Source organism: Peromyscus leucopus, chromosome 11 (genome assembly GCF_004664715.2).
Source record: "Peromyscus leucopus breed LL Stock chromosome 11, UCI_PerLeu_2.1, whole genome shotgun sequence".
NCBI lineage: Eukaryota > Metazoa > Chordata > Mammalia > Rodentia > Cricetidae > Peromyscus > Peromyscus leucopus.
The window spans coordinates 55,442,679-55,468,471 of NC_051072.1; the positions used below are offsets into that span (position 1 = coordinate 55,442,679).

Here is a 25,793-nt window from a genome sequence, read left to right on the forward strand (position 1 = left end):
GTAGGAGATGAACATGCTGTACTGAGAAAAGGTACTGCCACGGGGCATAGGGTAGAACACAGATAAAAATAGGTTAATTTAAGTTGTAAGAGCTAGTCAGTAACAAGCCTAAGCTATCAGCCAAGCATTTATCATTAATATTAAGTCTCTGTGTAGTTATTTGGGGGAGCTATTAGGACAGAGAAAACTCCACCTACAATTCTATTTGTAGTTTAAGACCTTAAATTGGATACCACAAACCATTCATCTTATTTGTTAATTATAAACCATAAGAATAGTTGCCAAGATGTTTGATCCTTGACTGACATGTGAAGGCACCAACCCTGGCAAAGGCTAATTGGAGGCTTTAGTCATGTGTCTAATAGAAAGAAAACAAACAATATGGTTTTCAGGTTTACATTTTATTTAAGTACAGAGTTAACAAGTTTGAGTTTTTTACATAGGAAAAGGCCAGTCAATTTCAGGTGCTTCATAGAAAAATTAGCATTAAAAAAAAGATACAAATCCTTAATTGACATTGTGGCTAATGGGGGAAAAAAACAACAATTTTAAAAGGTAGCAAAATCTAACCATGTCAGAGACCTTTATAAATGAACAGTAGACTTACCACACAAATTGCATTCAAACTCCAATATAGAAAAAACGTAACCACGAAATTTGGCTACAGCTAATTGTTTCCAAAAAATCTTTTAAAAAATTAACAGGTATGACTATAAAAATGTTTGTAGTTCTTCTTTGCAAAGTAAAAAAGTTTAAATCTTTAATAAATGAAGACAAAATGATCCTCTTAAAATTTTTATAAATAGCTCTCAAGACATATATTACTCATCTGCTGTGATCTTTCTTTACCTGAGAGAATTTCCCAGGATCCTTTCTCCCCAAAGGAGTACCTTAAAGAGTTCATCCATCATTTTGCTCACATGAATGTGGTTAAACTTCTGCCGAAGTCAATTTGGGCAAATGCAGCCCTGATTTGCCTGCCCTTCCCCAACTACAACAAAATCAAATACACCTCTTTGGTAAAAGCCAAGTATTTCGGCCTTTCAAAATAACTGTCTCTGCGAATGGTTCACTGATGGAAAACAGAAAAGAAGAGCGAACTAAAGACCCTGTGATCAATCAGCCCTCCTCTCTGCTGATGTCACCCAAACACTAGAGAGCTCATCTCTGCAGGAAATGAAAATGTTTACTAGTAGGTAAGTTACACACACACAAAAAAAAACCCTTTTCAGATTCTATGGCCCAGGTGCCAACCTCATTTCTGATGGAGGAGGGCCCAGCGTCCTTTCTGGGTGTTCAGTCTCATTTCTGAAGGCCCTTTCACTTCTTAGCAGTGTATATGATGTGCACTGGTACACATTTCAGTACACCAACACGAGATACTGCTTAGAAAGGCAGTGGAAAGACAGCCCAGGAAGTGAAATACGGCTCTGGAGGTCCTTTCCAGGGTAACGTGAGCACCAATGATGGATGGGCCATCTGACAAAACTTAAGTACATCATCTGAAAAAGGCTGGGGGGACAGTTTGGGAAGGGGGCAGCTAACACTACGATGAAGTCATCTGTGAAACTGGAAACATGGCTGTCGTGTGGAAACTCCTGCTGGCCATTCCTTATGGGAATCAGAACCCCAAAGTCTCAATACCCCACACTCCCTCCAACTCCTTCCCCACCAGTTTACCCACTATCTAAAACTTCCCCAAACCTCTGGAAAACAATTCATCTGCTGGCTTCCCAAGAAGCCTCGGCCAACTCTCCAGCAATGGCGTGGCAGGCTTTCCAAGGGTGAACACTGGGACAGTCTCCAGTCTCCAACTAGGTATCATGTCTAAGCGAGACTGCCAGGAGAACCCCCCCCCGGCTTAAGTGTTTTACTCATAAAAACAAGAGGAAGAGGAACACATACGGTTTCTAACACCCTGCTGCCAGGTCTGCCATGACTAAAGGGGTCGGAGCAGCAGCTCCAAGGCATGCGTTTTTATAGTCCTGTGTGAGTATGGCAGGAAGCAAAGGTCTGTTATCTTTACAATTATTGGTGGCTAAAGCACGTTAACACTGCCATTGTTAACTCAAGGCAATTGGCACACTTTCCAGTTTCTCAAGTACAAAGACCTAACAGGGTTCTTAAACCCACAAATGGACTACCACCTGAGTAGTTTCTCACAGCTGACCATGACGTCAACTTGGTGTTCTGAGACAGGGTCTAGCTGGCCTAGGACACGCAGAGATCTCCTTGCTTCTGCTGAGATTAAAGGTTGAATTCTTAACTTCTACCTCACTAAGACATCCACAGTTCTCAAGTGCAGCCATCTCCCTTCGGACCATCAATCCCACTCTAGCAGCTGAGGGTAAAGATGGGTGTGGCCGATGCTTCCTCTAGTGCAAGACCTAGCTTCTGAAGGGGAGGGCACACACCCAGCCACCACTGAGGCCGTTGGAAAGTAAGTGGGGCCTGGCTGGCTGACAGAGAAGCCTGGCCCTGCGTTTCCCTGAGCTGCTTTCTGGAGAGGAAAGGGATCCAACAAAGGCTAGCCCAGGAATGTGTGGCCTTGTCAGCCTGACCTTGGTCTGGTATGAGGACCAATTCAAAAGTCACCCCATCTGGCGGCCAGACTGGGCAGAGAAGGCAGAGAGAGGCCTTGCCTAGACCTCAGCAGGAGGGAAATACTGCTCCCCCACTACCTGAGCTGCCTCTGTTTCTTCTCATAGCATGTCTTCAGACACAGCAGTGGCCGCTGCCATGGAGCTGGCCCACACAGCCCACATTCCGACCCCTAGGTTAACCAGACTTGTTTAGAGTTAGTGTGTACCTATGCCTTTTGTGATTCTCGTGTGTATTCAAACTGCTGAATTTAAAGAGCCCCTGACCTAAACAAGGAATTGTGATGTAGTGTACAAACAAGGTGTCCTTATTTGTGCACCCTTTAAAAGGGGATCTCAAGCACTGAAAATCAGGCAAGTTCTTCAAAGAATCCACCCCATTTACCCACCATGGCACTTTTAGTGAGTGAGCAGAAGTAAGAATCCACATTTTGGCACATGGGAACCAGGCTTAGGTGGGTCCCAATTCTGCCTGACTTGTTCAGATAGGCACAGAAAAAAACCAGCTAGACTGAGTCCTTCTGGGCTGTCTAGAGAGTATTTCTACTCCACATGGAAGCAGAATACACCTCCACCAGAGTCTTCAGCAGACTTGGCACTGGGAAATATCCTGGACTAAGAACATCAGCACTGAAAACGCATACCGTGAGCATTCCTTTCCAAAAGCGGATTTGGGAAATTTCTGTGGATATAACCTTGGCTTTGTGAGATGCCCCCAGCCACCTACCTTTGCATTTAAGTCTAATTTCTCACTTTCACAGCTTGTCCAGATCTGTCCGGTGAGCTCGGTTGAAGCTCCTCACCCCAGCCTCTCTACTTCAAGGGAGCCATGAGGTTAACATTGGGGCACACTGCAAGTGAGGAAGGCTGGGGAGGGGGGAGGGGGCTTCTCTTAACACTTTGAGAAGGCTGAGAAGCTGCAGCCAAGAATCAACTTTCCTGCTAAGACCCTTAAAGCATTTCTGTTAACGACACAAGTTAAGAGCTGCAATCCTCTGCTGCTCCGGCAAGGAGAACAATGTTGTTCTACAATCACATGAACATCACCATAAATAAGCGCCATAGTTATTGCAGACTCGGACTGGGTAGGCATAAGATGATGGAGAACTCCATGGAGGTGAGATCAAATTGTGCTTTTCACATTATTACAAAGATTACCCCGACAAGAATGAAGGACCTCTGCCCAGGGCGGGGAGGAAAGGCCCTGACTCCCAGCATCGTGACCTCAAAGGCTGGGGCAGGGACACAGGGAAGTAGCTGAGGGTAGAGGACCTTCCTCTTGGACTCTATAAACAGGGAGCTGGGAGGGCTCCGGGAGGCAAGAGTGAGTGACAGAGGTCAAGGCCCACCTGAGGGCTGGGAACTCAATGCTTTTGTTTTTGCTTCCTTACACCAAGGATGAGAATGCCAGGCCATTTTCATCCCTGTGATGGATGCTGTGCCCTGAGTTCTGTTCTGGTTAAAACACACCCAAGAAGAACAGCAACAGAACTTTAGCTACCACTTAGGGTAAGGCATAAAGACATAACTGCACCTATCAGCTTGGCTAAAGATTTCAATTCCTGTAAGTTTGTCAAACTGGTAGTTTCCTTTTGGATTTTAGACTAATTGCTAATTGGGAGATTTTGTTCCCTGGAAGCACTGTCAGACCCACGTAAGATAGCCAGAGAATGTCAGTTTTTCACAGGGCACCCTGCTGCGCACGTTCAAAGGGCAGCCCTCCAGAGTGGGGCGGGCGCAGGCCTGCTGAGCCACGGGGCACTTGGACATCCTCACACCAAGAACTGCCTGGAGGGGCAGCAAAGAGGGGCCACCAGAGTCCACAGGTACAGGATCACACACATCCAGCAGGAGGCCATCTTCACCCAGAAGACAGACCAGCTCCCCGTTAAGAAGGTCTCAATGGTGGCGTTTTCGTAACTGTTGAGAAAAGGACAGAGCTGTGGTGAGAGCAGAATGGGAGGGGAGGGGCTCCTCTGCTAGGTACTTCCGTCCCAGCAGCCTCAACTTCCTTTCTTAGCAGTTACGCAGTTATAACTCACAGACATTTTGAATGTGTCATTTGGTGACCTTTCAAACACTTACAGACTTGTAGAATCATTACTACAACCAGTTTTAGAACATCGTTGTCTCCCCGATCCTGTACCCCTGAGCTGTCTTCTCATTCCCACTGTCCCCCATTATCTGCATTCATTAACCCACTTCCTGTCTGTAGGATTTGCTCTTTCTAAGCCAATTCATGTAAATGCAGCCGTGTGGTCTCTTATAATTGGCTTTTTAAACGTAGCATAATTGTTTCAGAGTTCCTAGTGTTACACCATGTATCAGCACTGATTGAGTGTCCCTTATCTGAGATGCCTAGGACCAGATTTTAGAGTTTTTCATCCTGGAATATTTACATAGATGTTACCAGTTGAACAAGTCCAAAATCGGAAATGGGAGCTTTCCCATGTCATGTTAGATTTGAGAACATTCTGGATTTTCGGGTTGGGGACATTCACCTTACATCACTCCTTTTTATTGATAAATAGTATTTCATTGTGTTTGAGTAACACACTTTCTTATCTCATTAGGTATGAACATTTGAGCTATTCCTGACTTCTGTGTTGTTAGGAATTACTATGACCTGAGTATTTGCCTCTAATGTTTTGGTATTTTTCCTTTTTGTCTTAGATCTATACTTAGGAGGAAAATTGCTGGATTATACTATGATTTTTGTTGAACAATGCAAGGAACTGCCAAACTATTTTTCAAACTATTGCCAAACTGTATTTCCAAATGTGGCTTCTATTGTGGGGTATTTGTATACTGTGTGAAGATACATTGTTGTGATTATCTTAATAAAGACCTGAATGCCAATAGCTAGGCAGGAAGAAGTTAAACAGGACTTCTGGGGACAGAGAAGAATCTGGGAAGAAGAGAGGTGGACACACCAGTGAGACTCTGAAGAAGTCAGACATATGGCACAGAGCAGAGGTAACTGAGCCACGAGGCAGATTTAGATGAATGGGAATAGGTTAATTTGAGTTGTGAGAGCTAGATGGGTACAAGCCTACACTAACAGCCAAACTTTCATAATTACTACTAAGTCTCCATGTCATTAGTTTGGGGCTGGTGGTCCAAAGACAGTCTGACAAGAAAGCTTGCTACATTTGGCAACCAATGTCCTGCATGTAAATCCACACAGTACCTGAAAAAGCTGGAAAAAAAAAAGTTCTCAGTAGGCCTGGTGCTGGTGGCACATAGAGACATGGCTCCTTTAAGAGGCTCTGATACAAAGCACGTGAGTGGGGTTTATGGGCAGTGGGCAGTGGTTTAGATTTTTGTATAGTGATACAAATTTGAGGTTATTTTTGTTAGAACATACTCTATGTATCTTTCTACTCTTGTTTAGGGTATTTTTGTATATTGACACAAATTTAAGGTTATTTTTGTTAGAACATACTCGATATATGTTTCTACTCTTGTTTAGGGTATTCTTTCTACTCTTGTTTAAGATGTTTTTGTATATTTATACAAATTTAAGGTTATTTTTGTTAGAACATACTCGATATATGTTTTTACTCTTGTTTTTTTTTTTTTTTTTTTTTTGGTTTTTCAATACAGGGTTTCTCTAAGTAGCTTTGCGCCTTTCCTAGATCTCACTCTGTAGCCCAGGCTGGCCTCGAACTCGCAGAGATCTGCCTGGCTCCGCCTCCTGAGTGCTGGGATTAAAGGCGTGCGCCACCACCGCCCGGCATTTCTACTCTTGTTTAAGATATTTTTGTATATTTATACAAATTTAAGGTTATTTTTGTTATACTGTACATATGTTTTCTACTGTTGTTTAAGGTATTGTACTTGTGCAGCTCATTAAAAAATGTAATGTATAATTAAGAAATACAGCTGTCTCTGTTGTTTCTATAGTTTTGAAAAGCGTTTGCTCTGTACTTCCTGTTTACTCAAGTAATATTATATCCTTCCTGGTTATTTGATGGGGTTGAAGACTAGATAGTTACAGTTACAGTTTTCCTTGTTACCAAATTTAGAAAAGAAACTCACAAAAGAGATGTAAAGTGATAAGGTTGAAAGACATAAAAGCTTAAGTTGTTTATCTAAGAAAATGCTTTAAGGTCTAAAAGAATATTTCTGGGCTGGTAATACAGTTATTATAGAGAGTGGTTTAGGTATAAAACTTTGGAATCATAAAGATAGGATAGATAATAATAATAGAGTAATCTTTCTGAATTTGCCAAATACAAATGGGCTGGACATTGTGAATGTAATTCTTACCTGATAATTGTTTTTATTGTATATAGTTTTACTATGTTAGAGTTAAAACCTTTCCTTTTTAGTTAGACAAAAAGGGGGAAATGTTGTGGAAGATTTGTACACTGTGTTAAGACATATTGCTGTGATTGGTTTAATAAAGAGCTGAATGGACAATAGCTGGTCAGGAAGAGGTTAGGCAGGACTTCAGGGACAAAGAAGACTCTGGGAAGAAGAGAGGTGGACACGCCAGTGAGACTCTGAAGAGGTCAGACATATGGTACAGAGCAGAGGTAACTGAGCCACGTGACAGAACAGATTAACAGAAACAGGTTAATTTGAGTTATAAGAGCTAGTTGGGGACATGCCTAAGCTACAGGCCAAACTTTCATAATTATAAGTTTTAGTGTCATAATTTGGGGGCGGGTGATCCAAAGATAGTCCAACAAGAAAGCTTGCTACAGGCTTCATTTTACATTCCTAGCAGGATGTAAAAAGAGCTCTGATTTCTCCCTATCCTCAACGTTTCTCAGATGTTCCACGCCAAAATTCCTCCAGGAGATTTCAAAGGATCACTAGAAAACATCAAAGTCCATCCTTCCCTCAGGAAGAATGTCCACCAGGAAGTGTTTTCTTACTCTAGGCTCTAGACCGTGGTTCCTGGTCCAAGGTAACCCATTCCCCAGCACTCATCACTATCTGATACAATGCAAGGGATCTGGGTCATGATCTGTCAATCCCACTAGAGTATAACCTCTGGTACTCACATCAGTGTGGCATATGAGAGCCACACAAATACCTATTAACTAACAAACACATGGATACAACTGGAAGTCTGGGTCTGTACAAAATGTATGAATCTCCATGTAGGAAAAATCAGATCCATTAGGCATGGGCAAATTAAAAACTAGAAAGAATAAAAGATACATATTTTGAAGTAGGGAAAAAACCCCACTATTAATCTTTTTGTTTGTTTGTTTGTTTGTTTGTTTTTTTTTGGTTTTTTTTTTTTTTGTTTTTCGAGACAGGGTTTCTCTGTGTAGCTTTGCACCTTTCCTGGAACTCACTTGGTAGCCCAAGCTGGCCTCGAACTCAGAGATCCGCCTGCCTCTGCCTCCCGAGTGCTGAGATTAAAGGCGTGCGCCGCCGCCGCCACCACCACCCGGCTGTATTAATCTTTCTTAAGACAACCTTTCCTCTATTGCCACTACAGTCTTGCCAAGTGGAATTAGCTCTTCCAGTCTTGTGTGCTTTGTCTCTCAGTACAGAGATGGGACTCAAGGCCTCTCATACACTCATGGTCTGCCTCTGAGCACCTCCAGGCACCTGCTACTTCCTGACTGCAGTGAGTACCCTCGACGTCCAGGAAAGGATGCTGATCTACCAGGCAGAGTGGTCAGCTGCTGCCTACAAAGGCTATAATATGAGTGTGCTGAGAGCTGGGCAGCAGATGACTCCACACTTTGGAGAACCACACTGAACTTGGCTTTTGTTTGTTTGGTTGCTTCTCAGACAACCATTTGACTGTACGGAATATTTACTCTGAGCTTAGTTTTGAGGCATTCGAATGGGCACTCACTGGAACCAGCTGGTCAAGGTCATCATCACGTAGAGGGAAGCCAGCATGAAGACAGAGTGGAAATAGGAGTAGCTGTAGACAGTGCCTTTCTTCTCGTCATAGATGACCCGGGGTCCCTCTTTGACATTCTGCTGCTCTTCGGTGTCTGGAGGGGACAGAGAGGGCCCAAGGGCAGTGATGAGGCCACACGCGGTCAGCACTAAGCAGCTCCTGGCTCCCACATTACAGTCTGAGGTGCTGCTAAGTGGAAAAAGCTACAAATGCCACCTGCACCTCAGTCACCCCAGAAATTGTCTTATGAGTTAGCAAATATGTTTACTTTAGTAGGGCAGAAGAAAGAGTATTTAAAGATATAGAGAATATTAGAAGCTTAACGGAGAGGGTAGCCCGTGAGCTTTCAAGCCCCTAGGACTTTACCTTCTATGAAGCAAAGCAAGCAGACAAGAAGAAATGGCACCCAAGAGAGGTGCAGGGACTTCTTGGCATTTTCCTATCATTTCTTTAAAAAATAAATACATTGTATTTTTTCCAACTCTTACTTAACTTAGACATGAACCAGAATCTAGTGATTTTTCCCTGCCAGCTGCCAACAAAACAAACAAAACCCAGCGACCCTTGAGGAAGATGTAAGAAGAAGATAAACAGTAAACCAGCATTGGAACGGGCGTAGTTGGGTACCAACATAGTGCCCAAACTGCAAACGCCCACAGAGAGAAATCCCGGTCTACAGGGCCGCGGTCAGGCCCCGAACAGAAACGCTGCACTTACCCTCTCCATCTGGACCGAAGCAGAAACAGCACCGGGCGACCTGTGGGGCAAAGGCACTGGGTGAGACGCCTGCTTTCTGGGTCCCCCCCCCCCCCCCGGCACTGCACGCTGCCCACGTGGCAGAGCTGCCATCAGAAGCTTGTGCTAGGCCTCAAAAGGTTTGGCCAAGATACACTGGGTGCAGTTACAGGAGTGCCCTCGTGGGCATGAGGATGTCCTAGCTAGGTACCCTGGGAGCAAAGCCTGTACGCCAGCTCCGTCAGGTACAGCTTCAGCTGCAGAACTGCCTTGTCCTATAGCAAGCCCTGTCTGCGCATCCTCTATCGAAGGACTGACCTCGGAAGGCATATAAAGGCCCAGCTAACAGTCCACAGAGGCATCGTGTGTTGGGGAGCATGTCCTGGGGTTAGTCTGGCTTACAATGTTCTTTAACTTTATTTATACTTTGCCTAATTCTGTCTCCTTCCTCCCTTCTATATGTGCTGGCCCCTAATAAATTATCCTATTGAGCCAGTCTGCCTCAGCTCCTGCTTCTGGATGACTCGGACTGAAACACGCAGCAGACAAGATGAGGCCCTTACTTGCCCCGCGCTTTCTAGTGATCCATTCTGCATGCTATTCATCAATTCTTCTCCTGCCTTTGGGGCTGGGGCTAGGATCATGCTCACAGCTGAAGACACTGAAATCAGGCAGGTTTAACAGGAAGCCAGCAAACTAGCTTCCTGACAGAGCTGGGAGACACGCAGGATGAAGACCTTGGGATCTATGCTTCACAATAGTAAGTGGCATGTGGTATTCAGGGGGCTGAAGCTGCCCAGTGTGAAGTGGGAATGGGGAGGACAGATTAAAGCCAGCCCCTGAGCAGGGATGGTGCTGCACTCCGGTCCTAGCACTCAGGAAGGAGGCAGAAGCATCCCAAGTTCAAGGTTGGCTTGAGCAACCTGGTGAACTCAAGGCTAGCCTGGTGACACAGTGGATTCCAACCTGTGTGGGATATGTAGTGAGAGCATTTCTTATAAAAAACAAAACAAAACAAAACAAAAAAACAGATCAGACTGCTGAGCTGACTGTGGATACAGATGGCTAGGATACTAGCGCTTTTTTTTTTTTTTAGTACATTTGAATTTTATATCCTTTTTCTTACTTGTTCAAAACAATAAGCTCAAAGAAAAAGAAATGAAATTATCTAAGTTTTATTACGTAATCGCAGAAAGACCGGTAACAGAATAAGAAGCCCAGCAGATGCTGAGGCTGTCTGGGAAGCGAGGGCTCTGCTATCTCCAGTGGAAGACAGCTGGACTACAAAAACCGGGGGGAGCATCAGCCTTTCCTCCCACACGTCCACTCAAGGTCAAGCCCTTGTTTCCCTCCACAAGACCTGGACCACATGAGGCGGGCTGCGATTCACTAACAGCAGGGGGTCCACTTTATTCACGCTGAGGTCCTATTTCTTTTGAAGCTTAAGTTACCACAGCAAAAAAACAGCTTGGTTTTTCAAAGGTATATCCCAGGCAACTCCCTGAGGAAGCTCAACCCACTCGCTCAGAGGCAAACAGTGGGCAGCTTCCCCCTCAGAGGAAAAGAACAACATTCTCTCTTAAATCTCACCTGGGGGCTTTGCTGCTGTGGGAGGCTGAGCTCTGTACACAATGGGGACATTGAAACCATAACAGTCAACCCTCAGCAGGTGGCCACCCAGTCAGTGCTGAGAACAAAGGATGCTTCTGGAACCCATTCTGCTCTCTAACAGACAGCAGCCACCTATTCAACCCAGCACAGTTTCTCCCTGAAGTGACAGAGAGGGCTGGTGAATGTCGCTGGCAGAGTAACAAGCCCTCATAATGGTTCACTATCTCCAGGCCAGGCGCGGGAAGGGACGCCCTAGACAGCCAGCTGCAGAGCCAAGTGCCCATATCTGGAAAGACACCAGGGCTTGTCCATCCAGTCAATGCTACTCCAATGGAGCCAGCGGCCAGATGCCAGGCAAAGCCAACGTCAAGGAGCAGGGACCAGGGACAGCCGAGTGCAGTCAAGAACATGTACCCCGGGGCCACATCCCTGTCAATGGCAATCTCTTTCCCTCTGTAAAATGCAAAGAACAGCCCCTTGCTGGGCTTTTGTGAGCACTAAATGAGGAACTGACACGTGGGAAGCTCAGAGCCGCACTCAGCACCTGGCAAGTGCTAAATATTAGACTTTGCCATTACTGGAGTGAGCCCCAGGTCCTCGCCAGCCTTCAGTACAGACTGAGTCTTGTCTTAACTACCCTGTATGTGTGAGTTTTCTGACTGTGGTCTATGCCTCATCAAGAGCTCCAGTTAAAAAATTTCTGTACAGGAAAGAAAACAACAGGCTTTTTGGACTGACAGTGGGCTACAGACTCCCTTGGACGGTGACATGCTGCGAATGGACTCACCGGTGTGCTTACAGTTCCACCGTCTTTATAAATGATACAAGTGTGATGGAACTGCTGTATAAAGGTGGTGTCAGTGTGCCCACCATGCCCAAGAGCGTCTGCAGAGCATGTGCAATTCTCTCCCTGGACTGTCTGTCTTCCTACAGAACAGTATTACATAACCCCACAGCCACGCTCTCTATGGAGAATACAGATGGGTGTCAAACAGGTGAATGGTTTAAAACAAAAAGAACATCTGTATTCTATTACAGCCAAAGAGAGTAAACACGGAGTAGCTGAACAAGGTTCAGTTCGGACTTGGGTGGGTGCCAGGGTAACAGGCAAGAGGCCAACACTGTTGATGGAAAAATCAAGAGTTCTTTCATTTAATACACAGGACAGTAGTTCTTTTTCTATACAAAAATCTTATTCTTTCTTGAATAGAAAATAGAACCATGAGGCAGGACAGTGGTGGCTCACACCTATAATCCCAGCACTTGGGAGGCAGAGGCAGGCGGATCTCTGTGAGTTCAAGGCCAGCCTGGTCTACAAAGTGAGATCCAGGAAAGGTGCAAAGCTACACAGAGAAACCCTGTCTCGAAAAACCAAAAAGAAAAGAAAAAGAAAATAGAACCATGAATGCCAAAAAAAAGATATCAGCACAGTGAATGGAAAAATTAGTTTTCTTCCTAGATACAGAAACCACACTTCCGGGCAGGCCCCACACCCCGCAGTAGACGGCCAACACAAAACCAACTCAGTGACATTTCTGGGTGTTCTGTCTCGTAAGGCTCTGCTTGGGCACTTCCTACCTTACCTGTCCTTTGCTCCCTGTTCTGGTTTCTGATTCTGTGTGTGCATGTGTTTTGTGTGTGTACACGTGAGTGTGTGTCTCTGTTTATGTGTTTCTTGTGCTTTTCCTTGTTTTCTTTTTCCCTTGTTTGCTTTGCTTTGTTGTTTGTAAATTGGCCTGTTGTTTTCTAAAGAGAGAAAGAATGGAGTTGGATGGATGGGGTGGGGGTTTGGGAAGAGACAAGAGAGGAGAAATCATAGTCAGAGTATACTGTATGAAAAGTTTCATTTTTTGTTTGTTACACTGGTTGTTTGTTTGTTTGTTTTTTGTTTTTGTTTTGGTTTTCGTTTTTTCAAGACAGGGTTTCTCTGTGTAGCTTTGCACCTTTCTTGGAACTCACATTGGAGACCAGGCTGGCCTGGAACTCACAGAGATCCGCCTGGCTCTGCCTCCCAGTGCTGGGATTAAAGGCGTGCGCCACTACTGCCTGGCTTTTGGTTTTGGTTTTTAAAGACAGGGTTTTTCTATGTAGCTCTGGCTGTCCTGGGACCAGGCTGGACTCGAACTTAGAGATCCACCTGCCTTTGCCTCCTGAGTGCTGGAATTAAAGGTGTGTACCACCAAAATTCATTTTTTAAGAAAAGGGAAGAAAGAAAGAAAAGACCAGCACATAAAGGCTGTCCTAAGAAAAGGGCTGAAGCAAGGGAAGAAATGGAAAGGCACTTACTTCCAGTTCAGGAGCTCCGTAGCGCCTCTGCAGAGCATCTGAACTTGACCTTGTTGTTGATGTCAAACTAGGGAAAAGCAGAGTCCAGAAACACAGTGAGAAGCTGTCATTGGGTGAAGAGAAAGCTGCCTGGCCCAGGCTCACTGCGCCCACAGCTCCGGCGCAGGCTGAAAGCACATCTACCCTCCTCGTCTCCATCTGTGGGTTTCTCTAACTTTGCATAAAGGTATCTAGGGGGCAAGGGTGTGTCTGTGCTGACAGGAGCAGATCCTCCTCCCTTGCCCTTACTTCTTAACTAATGATGTCCTATATTATTTACACTGTGTCAGACACACCATCTAGAGACAATTTAACATACATGGAGGATGTATGCAGATCTTATGGAAAAATAATACCTACACCATTATACATGTAAGAAGCTTGATTTGGTATCTGGAACAACCCCGCACCAGCCACTGAGTGATGAACGCGAGCTGCTGTGATATTCCGTTTGCTATCCAAGCTCGTTGGCTGATTCCACAGTGATCTTTTTATGTACACTGTATTAGATCATTTCATCCAGACACAAGTTTGCGGCTGTCTCTGCTCTTCCACTGCAGTGTTCAGCATGGATGGGTTCTTGCTGCTCCTCGCTCAAATGCTCAGATCACTTCATAATTTCACCCCTCTCTCTCTCTGATGAGTCTCACTTAGAGGTCAAAAGTTATGAGAGAAGCCAGAGGGACCAGAGCAAAGAACGGCAGAGTGACACGTTCCCTTTGGAATTTGTTACAGAAGCCGTTGCCTGTTTTATTACTGTTGGGCAGCTTTCTCTCCCTTTAAGTCCAGGCGATGCAGCTCAGCCAGCAGAGGGTTTGCACAGCATGTCCGAAGCTGTGGGTTCTGTTTCCAGCACCACATACCCTGGGTGAGGTTACACAGACCTGGAACCCCAGACTGGAGGGAGGGGCTCAAAGGTCAGACATTCAAGGGCATCCTTGACAACACAGTGAATTTGAGTCCAGACTGGCCTACAGTAGACCCTGCCCCGAAACTTTTTCCTGTCTTTCCTTCACACAGAGAGCTAAAATGATATGTAAAACTGACTTGCAAAGGTAAAACTATTTATCTCTCCCTTCTATAAAAACATGGAAGCACTTTAAACAAACTAATATACTCAACATTTAGCCTAACGCACTCATTTCGATGATTCCCAGAGGCCATGAGTGCGGCATGTGGCGAGCCCTGTTCTGAGTGCTCGGCCTCTTCCACGAAAATGCAGTTGTCCCTGCTCACACAGAACCAAGCTTACAAGGACAGAGTGGGCGACTGTTGCTGCTCAAGAAGCCCGGCTCCCAGGGGACAGGCAGGAAGTAAGATTCGGGTCACCAAACCAACCCCGGGAGGCGGCGGGTCTTGTCTGCTCTCAGTCAATGACCTTAGGGAAGCAACAGAAATGCCTCCCTCACTAGCCAAGAGGTCCTCTGGGATCCGGACCCTAACCCTCCACTCTACTTCCTGACTCAGGGGAAGACAAAAATTTCCGGTATCCATGCTCCCAAGGAACACAGCCATCTGCTCCTGCACGTCAGACTTCTGCATGCCAAGCATGCTCTAGTACAGCAGGAAGCTTCGGGAGGGAAACCCACGTCTGAATTTTACCGAAACTTCAGTATCTGAAGTCTTCGATTGAAAACTGAAGGAGAGTCTTTAGTAGCATTGCAATAACCACTCCATTTCATAGTTCTCTGGATTAAAAGTTTCAGAAAGACAAAAGTTTTGATTCAAGGGCCTTCGCCGCCTCATTCCCACCCTCAGACACACTAGACCAGGGAAGGGCTTTGCTGTCCCGTCTAAAACTATTGACATGCAGATCATCCTTGGGACCGCGTCCTCCGACATGCAGAGCAGGTGAAGCTGCAGCATACGGCCTTCCCATAAAACTCTTGAAAACTGCCAGCAGTGGTGGTGCACACCTTTAATCCCAGCACTCGGGAGGCAGAGCCAGGCGGATCTCTGTGAGTTTGAGGCCAGCCTGGTCTACAGAGTGAGATCCAGGACATCCAAGGCTACACAGAGAAACCCTGTCTTGACAAACAAATAAACAAAAACCCTTGAAAATTACTAAAGAAAACAATGGTTTCACAAGTTCTTAAAACCTAGAATATTCTCTCTCTCCCTCCCCTCCCCATCACCATGTGTGTGTGTGTGTGTATGCGCACACGCAGGCGCGGTCAGAGGACCATCTTGGGTGTACGTCCTTACCTACCACTCCTACCACTCCGTATGAGACAAGGTCTCATGTTGTTCTAGGTCTCTTGAGCTTCTAGAAATTCTCCCATCTTCCCCACCCCCACTTCACTGTGGAGGCACTGGGATTAGAGATACATGCTATGCCTAGTTTTATGTGGGTTCTAGGGATTTGAACTCAGGTCATAATCTTCCCAGCCCTTTTTTTTTTTTTTTTCTTTATTTTGAGGTACAGTCTTACTATGCAGTCCTTGCTCGTCTGAAACTTACTATGTAGTCCATACTAGCCTTGAGCTTATAGCAATCCTCCTGCCTCAACCTCCTGAGTGACGGGAGTACAGACGTCAGTCACCATACCCCGTAACGGAGCAAGGGTGGACAGAGGACTAGGGCACCGAATGAGGCAGTTTGTCACATTCAGAGAACCGCTAACGCCACAGAGCTTGTTTACTGTCTCTGGACCCACCCACAAAGCCCAAGTTCCCTGTAATCAATCATTCACACATTCACCAAAACGTCGCCTTCCTTCCCTCCTCTCTAGAAACCATGGCAATACTCTAAATTCTGCCATACTGTCAGATCAATGCACAGCGCACGTGCCTTCTGAACACCTGCTTCAGCTCATGCCCGAGCGAGCCCAAGTCCTGTGGTCACAGAGAATCCCAAGAAGATTCCAGACTTTCCCACTGGAGATCACAGGCCTCTACTCACCCTAGAAAACTGATAGGGCAGGCCCAGGTTACAGCCCATGCCTCTGTGTGACAAGTCCACCACGTTCCCACAGTGCTCTGTAATCAGTGATTCATGGCTATCAAAGGAGACCAGGATTCTGTGGGAACCAGGGGAGGCTGCCCCACGCTCCTGGTGCACAGTCACGAAAGGCTTCTGGCTTGTTGCTGAGGCAGTGGCAGGATTTCTAAAACAGAAAAGCAATCCACCACCGTTCCCTCCTTCTTAAGTAAGAGTGGCAGGCTGAGGACAAAGAGAAACAACACGCTCTTCTATCACCATTTTTTCTCAGCTTAAGCCAGCCTCTTTACCAGAACATCATACCAACCCTCTTCCCCACGGCATGCTGTACTGCCGTCAACAGCCTATTTTGAACCAGGAAGTCGCTTAGCATTTAATATAGATTCTTAGCTTGTCCCCTTTTAGATTCAGTGGGTATTTTCCTAGATGGTGTAAACACTAAAGAGTTACTTCTTTTCCTCTTAAGCATAACTAACATAAAAATAACCAAGGGATACTTTATAACACAAATGTTTCCTAATAATCTAATTGTGCATGCCACCCAGCTTAGGATCCTGCCTCAGCAAAGGACGTCACCCCAAGCCATCTCTGGGGTGGTCTCTGTCACGTCAATGGAAACCAGCTACAACAGTGTACCAAGAGTGGGCTCTGGCTGTGACAGACCTAACCAGGTTTGGAACACTGGGCTGGAAAGGCCATTAGTTCTCAGAGCTTAACTGATTAATGTTAGAGGGCCCAACCCACTGTGGGTGGTGCGCCCCCACCCCCATGCAGGTGGGTCTGGGTAATACAAGAAAGCATGCTGAGCAAGCCAAGAAGAGCAAGCCAGCAAGCAGCACTCATCCACGGTTTCTACTTCAGCTCTTACCTCCAGGATCCTTCCCTGAGTTCCTGCCCTGACTTCCTTTAGGATGGATTACAAGCTGTAAGGTAAAATCAAGCCTTTCTCTATGCATTTGGTCACTGTCTTAAGTTATGGTTTCCACTGCTGTGATAAAACACGCTAACCAGAAGCAGCTTCTGGAGGAGAGGGTTCATTTCAGCTTACAGTTCCTCATCACAGTGCACTCAAACAGGGCAGGAACCTGGAGGCACGAGCATATGCAGAGGCCATGGAGGGGTGCTGCCTACGGCCTTGATCCTCCTGGCTTGCTCCATTTGCCTGCCCGCGGTGGTACTGCCCACAGTAAGCTGGACCCTTCTGTATCATTATCAATCAAGAAAATGCACCACAGGCCAATCTGGTGGGGATATCTTCACAGTTCAGATTCCCTCTTCCCAAATGACTATCCCGTTCTGGGCAGCACAGCCATGTGATCTATTAACGGTAACAGAAAGCAAACCAGAACCCTCTGAAGTCATGAGCCAAAATGAATCTTTCCTCCCTTAGGATTTCTTTGGTCAGGTGTTTTGTCACAGTGATAATAAAAAGAGTAACTCCATAACAGTCAATCTCTCCACATACTCGAGCAAAGGAAGCCAATGGTTCTGGAAGCTGAGGTAAAGAGGTGCAGGAACATACTCCATCTTTTACAAGTACAAACGACTCCCGGGTCCTCCCCAGCCTGACAACTTCAGCTGGAAATAACAAAACAGCAATCTGAATCTGAAGAACAAGGAAGGAGTTAAGGACCAGTTACACCCAGCGGAAGCTGGACTTTGTCACCCGGTTCAGGGGAGGGTGGGAAGGCTGGACTAACTAGGGAACCCTGGCAAATGGGCCAAGGTGAGGGCCATCCTGGGGTCCTGGCTGGGGTGCTCCTCCACAGAGGTAACTCCTTGGCACCAGGCGGGGGGAGGGGGGGTCTAGAGAGAGCATTACCCAGGAAGCAAGGTCTGGACAAGACACTAGAGTAAAGTAAATTCTTAGCAAGTACCCAGGCAGGAGGACCAGGGCAGACACAGCGCCTCCTGAGGGCCGCAAGAATACACTACAGAGATTCAGCTGTGTATTAAAGCTATACTTTGGCTAAGGGTCTGTCAAAAGGCAAGCCATTTATTATGAATATTTGGTGTTATCCAGTTTTTAATATTTCAGCTGTCTTCTGCTATGAGATTCTTATGGGCCCAAATACTATAGACCATTTGGCAAACAGCTAAGCTTCCCAGACCTGCTAAACTTGTAAGTAACTAACTCCCCCGCTGAGGAGACAAGCAGGCTGTGATGCATAGCTTTGTTTCTTGTGCAAATGAAGCTCAGACCATCCCCTTCCCTCAGGCTAGGGGCCTGGCAGAGAGACTGACTGAGGACAATAGGACTTTCTGCACAACCAGGTGCAGTTAAGGATTGAAGAGGAATTCCAGAGGCAGACACAGAACCGCATGGCCAGAGAAAGGAGAGGAAGACAGAGGTTCTGTAGAGGGTAAAGCAGATCTTATCAGGGCCGGGGTAAGGAGCCAGGAAGGATACAGATGGAGGAGGAAGGGACGGAGGAGGAAGATCAGGTCAAAAGCATAGGAGCTTACTAAAACTATGAGGACAGGAAAACTGGGCACAGAGAGGAGCTGAATGTGAGGACAGCGCTGAAGCTGTGTAGATGGAATTGACTTAGAATAAAGTGAACGGACTAAAGAACTCCGTGTGCTTAGATTCACTTGATATCCCTCAGATTAGTATCCTTAGCCGCTTGTAGCATCTGGTCTGGACCCTGATAGAAATCTCCTCAAGGCAGGCACTTGCAGGGGAAGTCATGAAGTGCCTAAGGAAGCATTTGGGAGTGAGACAAGAATCCCCCAGAGAACCAAGAGTGGACTGTGCTTCCTATGATATCATAAAAAGTAGCCCCAGACAATCCTGGGTCTTAAACGGACCACTTCTTTAATTCCCAATTTCTTCCCCTTTAATCTGCACACTATCTGTTCTAGCCTATACAGTGTCCACCAAGAATTTAACCATTCCTGTAATCATGCTCAAATAACAGCTTCTACCCAGACAGCGTGGCCTCATTGGAGAACATTCTCCAACCTCCCATGCTTCAACCACATAAACTCTGGAAACAACTGCGAACCATCAATGGTATCATGCCCTCCCTTAGCAGCAGGTCTTCTTCAAGGCCCTGTGATCTTGAAGCCAACCCATTTGTTTATAACATTCTAAACGCTGACTCCTCCTGGTGCTGCGGTGGGTAATTACAGCAAGCATCAGTCTCCAGATCCTACGGGACACTCGGCCAGCTCCTGAGAGTGTGTTCGCCCATGTGTTACAGAGGCCCCCACGGGCAGCGCCATTACCCTCTGTGCCCTGGGCACTGCTGCTTCGTGTCTTCATTCCAGGCACTGCACTTCTGCCGTTTAATTACCAGCACTCAATACCAACATTTGCTGTTGGCATCTAGACAGTCTAAACAGCAGCTGTCAGCTTTGAAAATTGACATCTTTGGGAAGCAAACTATCCTTTGCCAACCTCCACTTGTGATGCCATCTCTCAAAAGTGATCCTTGTAGTTTTTTGTTGTTGTTGTTGTTGTATCGTGCTAGGGATTAAGTCTAGGGTTTTATACATATGGAAGCAGATAAATTCATTTCCACTTAAGCCCCAAATTAAAAGTGATTTGGCAGGGGGTTGGGGGTGGATGCGTTTCAGACCCAGATCCTTATAAAGGCTGAGAGTTAAGAATTGCTGTGCTAAGTTGTGGTGACATTATGCACTCGTGGGAAATGGACTTGAATCCCTGTATTGGTGTGTGTGTGTGTGTGTGTGTGTGTGTGTGTGTGTGTGTGTGTGTGTGTGTGTGTAAATATGTTTGTATGTCTATGTTTGTGCATACACTGTATGCCTAGTTCTGTCACTGAGCCATACTCCCAGTCTTAAAAGTGACTAAAAAAACCAAAACTGGGTTTTGCTAAATTGCTGAGGCTAGCCTCAAACTTGTAATCCTCCTGCCTCAGCCCCAGCTTCCCATATTAGTTAGAATTATGGGCACACACCAACATACCCAGCTCTAAAAGTAAGCATTTACAACCGAGAAGCAGGGGAAAATGTGAGGGGGTGAAAATTCCATACTGTGAGACGCCCCCACAACCATCAGTCTATGCAGCTTACAACCCAGTAGGACTCTGCTCCTTTACAGATGCCCAAAGCAAACCTAAACCTCTGGGCTAGCACAGGAACAACCACTTCCCTACCCCAGCTTTACTGGATGCTGACTAACCTTCAAACAACCAGTATTTTGTTCTGCTAAGTACCCTTATAATTTCTTCTGATAATACCAAATGACAAAAAGAAAGCCAATTTAGTTGCAAATAAACACAAACCAAAACACCACAAAAACTAATGAAGGGAAATACTTATCTCAAACGCCACCACTACCACAAGTTTGCTCCATCTCTTCCTAGGAGTTTCCAGTTTTGCGTTTTGTTTTGTTTTTTAATATTTCTTTTATGAGTATGAGCATTTTACTTGCAATTATGTCTGTGCACATGTGTGCCTGGTGGCCAGAGAGAAGAGAGCATCTGAACTGGAACCAGGGTTATGGATGACTGTGAGCTGCCGCGGGGTGCTGGGAACTGAACCCTGACCCTCTGCGAGAGCATCAAGAGCTTTTAACTACTGAGCCAGCTCTCCAACCCTTCCTTCTGGGAATTTTTATAAACACAACTCTATTTGATTTTAAGAAAATGAGCTATAAGCAGCTTAGTAACCTATTTCTCTCTTGACCTTCCAATATTTTTGAGATTTTTGTTTATTTTTTTATTTTATGTATCTGAATGTTTCGCTTGCATGTATGTCTGTACAGCATGTGTGTGCAGTGTCCTAGAGTCCAGAAGATGATATCAGATCTCGTGGAGCTGGAGTTACTACAGCTGTTAGCTGCCAAGTATTGACTGAATCTCAGAGCTCTGGAAGAATAGAGAGTCAATGCTTGGAACTGCTGACCATCTCTCCAGCCCCACTCACCAACATTCTTACACGCTGGCTTGCCTTCTGTTGCGGTGATAAACACCATGACATAAAGCAGCCTGGGGAGGAAAGGATTTATTTCATCTTACACTTCCACATCACAGCCCATCACTGAGGTAATTCAGGGCAGAAACCCAAGGCCAGAACCTGGAGGCAGGAACTGAAGTAGAGACCACAGAGGAGTTCAGCTAACTGACGTGCTCCTCAAGGCTTGCTCGTCCTGCTTCCTAACACAACTACTGCACAGGGTGGTCCACCTCTAACATAACCACTGCACAGGGGTGGTCCACCTCTAAGACAGCCACTGCACAGGGTGGTCCACCTCTAACATAACCACTGCACAAGGTGGTCCACCTCTAACACAACCACTGCACAGGGTGGTCCACCTCTAAGACAGCCACTGCACAGGGTGGTCCACCTCTAACACAGCCACTGCACAGGGTGGTCCACCTCTAACACAGCCACTGCACAGGGGTGGTCTACCTCTAACACAACCACTGCACAGGGGTGGTCCACCTCTAACACAACCACTGCACAGGGTGGTCCACCTCCAACACAACCAACCACTGCACGGGGTGGTCCACCTCCAACACAACCACTGCACAGGGTGGTCCACTTCTAACACAACCACTGCACAGGGTGATCCACCTCTAACACAACCAACCACTGCACAGGGGTGGTCCACCTCTAACACAACCACTGCACAGGGTGGTCCACCTCCAACACAACCAACCACTGCACGGGGTGGTCCACCTCTAACACAACCACTGCACAGGGTGGTCCACCTCTAACACAACCACTGCACAGGGGTGGTCCACCTCTAACACAGCCACTGCACAGGGGTGGTCCACCTCCAACACAACCAACCACTGCACGGGGTGGTCCACCTCTAACACAGCCACTGCACAGGGTGGTCCACCTCTAACACAACCACTGCACAGGGTGGTCCACCTCCAACACAACCAACCACTGCACAGGGTGGTCCACCTCCAACACAACCACTGCACAGGGTGGTCCACTTCTAACACAACCACTGCACAGGGGTGGTCCACCTCTAACACAACCACTGCACAGGGGTGGTCCACCTCTAACACAACCACTGCACAGGGGTGGTCCACCTCTAACACAACCACTGCACGGGGTGGTCCACCTCTAACACAGCCACTGCACAGGGTGGTCCACCTCTAACAACCACTGCACAGGGGTTGTCTACCTCTAACACAACCAACCACTGCACGGGGTGGTCCACCTCTAACACAACCAACCACTGCACAGGGGTGGTCCACCTCTAACACAGCCACTGCACAGGGTGGTCCACCTCTAACACAACCAACCACTGCACAGGGTGGTCCACCTCTAACACAACCACTGCACGGGGTGGTCCACCTCTAACACAGCCACTGCACAGGGGTGGTCCACCTCTAACACAACCAACCACTGCACGGGGTGGTCCACCTCTAACACAGCCACTGCACAGGGGTGGTCCACCTCTAACATAACCACTGCACAGGGTGGTCCACCTCTAACAACCACTGCACAGGGGTTGTCTACCTCTAACACAACCAACCACTGCACGGGGTGGTCCACCTCTAACACAGCCACTGCACAGGGGTGGTCCACCTCTAACATAACCACTGCACAAGGTGGTCCACCTCTAACACAACCACTGCACAGGGGTGGTCCACCTCTAACACAACCACTGCACAGGGTGGTCCACCTCTAACACAACCACTGCACAGGGGTGGTCCACCTCTAACACAGCCACTGCACAGGGTGGTCCACCTCTAACAACCACTGCACAGGGGTTGTCTACCTCTAACACAACCAACCACTGCACGGGGTAGTCCACCTCTAACACAACCAACCACTGCACAGGGGTGGTCCACCTCTAACACAGCCACTGCACAGGGTGGTCCACCTCTAACACAACCAACCACTGCACAGGGTGGTCCACCTCTAACACAACCACTGCACGGGGTGGTCCACCTCTAACACAGCCACTGCACAGGGGTGGTCCACCTCTAACACAACCAACCACTGCACGGGGTGGTCCACCTCTAACACAGCCACTGCACAGGGGTGGTCCACCTCTAACATAACCACTGCACAGGGTGGTCCACCTCTAACAACCACTGCACAGGGGTTGTCTACCTCTAACACAACCAACCACTGCACGGGGTGGTCCACCTCTAACACAGCCACTGCACAGGGGTGGTCCACCTCTAACATAACCACTGCACAAGGTGGTCCACCTCTAACACAACCACTGCACAGGGGTGGTCCACCTCTAACACAACCACTGCACAGGGTGGTCCACCTCTAACACAACCACTGCACAGGGGTGGTCCACCTCTAACACAGCCACTGCACAGGGGTGGTCCACACAACCACTGCACAGGGGTGGTCCACCTCTAACACAACCACTGCACAGGGTGGTCCACCTCTAACACAGCCACTGCATGGGGTTGTCCACCTCTAACACAACCAACCACTGCACAGGGGTGGTCCACCTCCAGTGGGCTGAGCCCCTCACATCAATCACTAACCATGAAAACGCACCCCAGGCGTTCCCACAGGTCAACCGAGTGGGGTATCATTTCCTTAATTAAAGTTCTTTTTCCCAGATTACTCTGACTTTGGCAAACAACTAGCTAGCACACAGGCAGCAGGAAACGTGGCTCATGAGGTATGGGCTCACTGGAAATGGCCAAAGACTTGAATCTCCTGTTGTTTACTTTTGTGTATGTCTCTGTGTGTGTGCATGGAGAGGCCAGCACACACTGGGGACCTTCCTCAATGTCTTTCTACCTTACTCTCGGAGACAGGGTCCCTCACTGAACCTGGAGCTCAATGACCACACCGGCTGGCCAGCAAGTCAGGATCCACCTGTTCACATCCCCAGCACTCGGGTTAGCGGTGTGGGCGACAAAGCTCAGCTTTTTACACGAACACTGGAGCTGTGAATCTGAACGCAGGTCCTCACACTCGCACGGCCATCCCTTTACTGACCGGGCCATCTCCCTAACCACAACACTCTCTGCTTCAGGATCGCAGGTACTAGACAGACAACTGATGTGATTAAATGTCAGAAGGGTTCCTTCAGACATATGGGAAGGGCTGTCACGTAGCACAGGCAGACTGGGGATTAGAGCTGGCCAGAGAACCACCACTTTAACCACATGGTACACAAGCGAGCATTTCCTGGCTGGGTCACAGTTCTGAGCAAACACTCTGTAGCGTGGAGGCCCTTGCTGGCCCCTTCCTTTCAGCAGGATTAGAGAGCATGTCAACGTACTCAGACATTTTCTTTCCACAGGCTGTCACCACCAGGATTGTTTAGTTTCAGCGAGAGGAAAATTATAACGTGCCCATGACAAGCTGAATTTCTCACACACAGAAACAAAACATAAAACATAATGAAGTAAAACCTCACTCTGAAAAGGCTCCTGTTGAAAGGAAGCTTCATTACCAGTGAAGTATGTACCCAGAATAGGTAACCAACCATTTCTATCCTTGACTTTTCTCTCCAGCAACCTCTGAAGTGTTTGTAAAGCGGAGGCTCCTTGGCACAGGCACGTGAGACACCCTGCCTACATCACATACGTCCCACAGACCCTGGGAGTGATAGCATGACCAGTCTCAGCACAGGAGAGGAGGGGACGCTTCCTGTCTTCACTGGACCACGCGTAAAACAACCCGGCTTTCTCTCCACCAATAACAAAACAAACGCCATTTTCCCCTTGGATTAGAGCTCTGCCAGGACATTCTGGCATACACTATGTTTTCGTCTTCCTCACTATGTGCTCCCTTACTCTTCGGATGCCTCAGCAACTAATCTTCAATCAACTTTTAAACAAAGCATGCTTCTATTGAATTTGCCCCATCTAACGGAGCAATGAGCACACGGATTTCACGCAGGAGGTCATGTCACTGCTGGCTTTTTGTTTTTTTTCTTAACAAGGAAACAACTATAATTTTAAAGTCTGTAAGCTGAGCTTCAATAACTCCTAGGACTTACCATGAATATGAGATGCAGACGATCAAGAGCAAGGTGCCCAACCAGGCCACCATATTCTCATCTCTATGCAGGTCTTGACCGAAGTCAGGCACACATATGGTAACGTTCTTCCCGTGTTCATCTTGAACTTGTAAACACAAAGCAAACACAGTCACCTGAGAAAGGTCTGCTGCCCCTTACAGCGTTCATCTGGGAAGATCAGAGAGCTCTGGCATGCCTCCTCCCGACCCTGAGGCCTTCACACTGGGGACTTCTACTCTACCATCTGTTTCTGCATGGCTGCACTTTTATTAGCTCAGAAAACTGCTCTCCCACATCAGCACACGAGAGGAGCGCCCCACGCCCCTCCGTGTTAAGTGTTGGAGGATGTGATGACTCGGGAGTCAGTCACTCTAGCTCTTTTTTGTAGATTAAAGAGAAAACAGTAAAAGTGAAGTTAGATCCATTTAAAAATATTATTCTGCTTTCTTCTGAACTGGATCCACAAGCCTCTGAAGAGAGGGTAGAGCACAGGCCCCCTGGCGTGAGCAACCCACTTGCAGACAGTGTGATGGGGGCCTGGAACTGGGCTCCCAAGCCAGAGAAGACAGGTTACTACAGCTGACAGAGGGACATGGTCTCCTTCAGCCTGTGACCTGGAAACCTGAGGTAGTCTCAAAGTTCAAAGAGATGAATCAAGAGGCCGGATAGAAATGTTTCTATAATACCTCTCTCAGTAGCAATTAGCATTTAAAAAAAAAAAAACATTGTGCTTCAATTATTAACATCCAGCTAGGTCTGATTGTCA

At 47.0% G+C, this 25,793-nt stretch overlaps 1 protein-coding gene across 1 annotated transcript in view; it reads right to left on the reverse strand.

Moving 5' to 3' along the window:
* Nucleotides 1–382: 382 nt before the first annotated feature.
* Nucleotides 383–25,793, reverse strand: part of Serinc5 (serine incorporator 5) — a 100,924-nt gene continuing 75,513 nt past the window's right edge. Inside the window, exons 8-12 of the mRNA XM_028855975.2 lie at nt 25,007–25,133; nt 13,111–13,177; nt 9,196–9,235; nt 8,428–8,572; nt 383–4,520 (exon numbers count right to left, since the gene is read on the reverse strand). Of these exons, the coding sequence (XP_028711808.1) occupies nt 4,373–4,520; nt 8,428–8,572; nt 9,196–9,235; nt 13,111–13,177; nt 25,007–25,133 (527 nt within the window). The 3' untranslated portion in view covers nt 383–4,372. The remainder of the gene's footprint in view (nt 4,521–8,427; nt 8,573–9,195; nt 9,236–13,110; nt 13,178–25,006; nt 25,134–25,793) is intronic.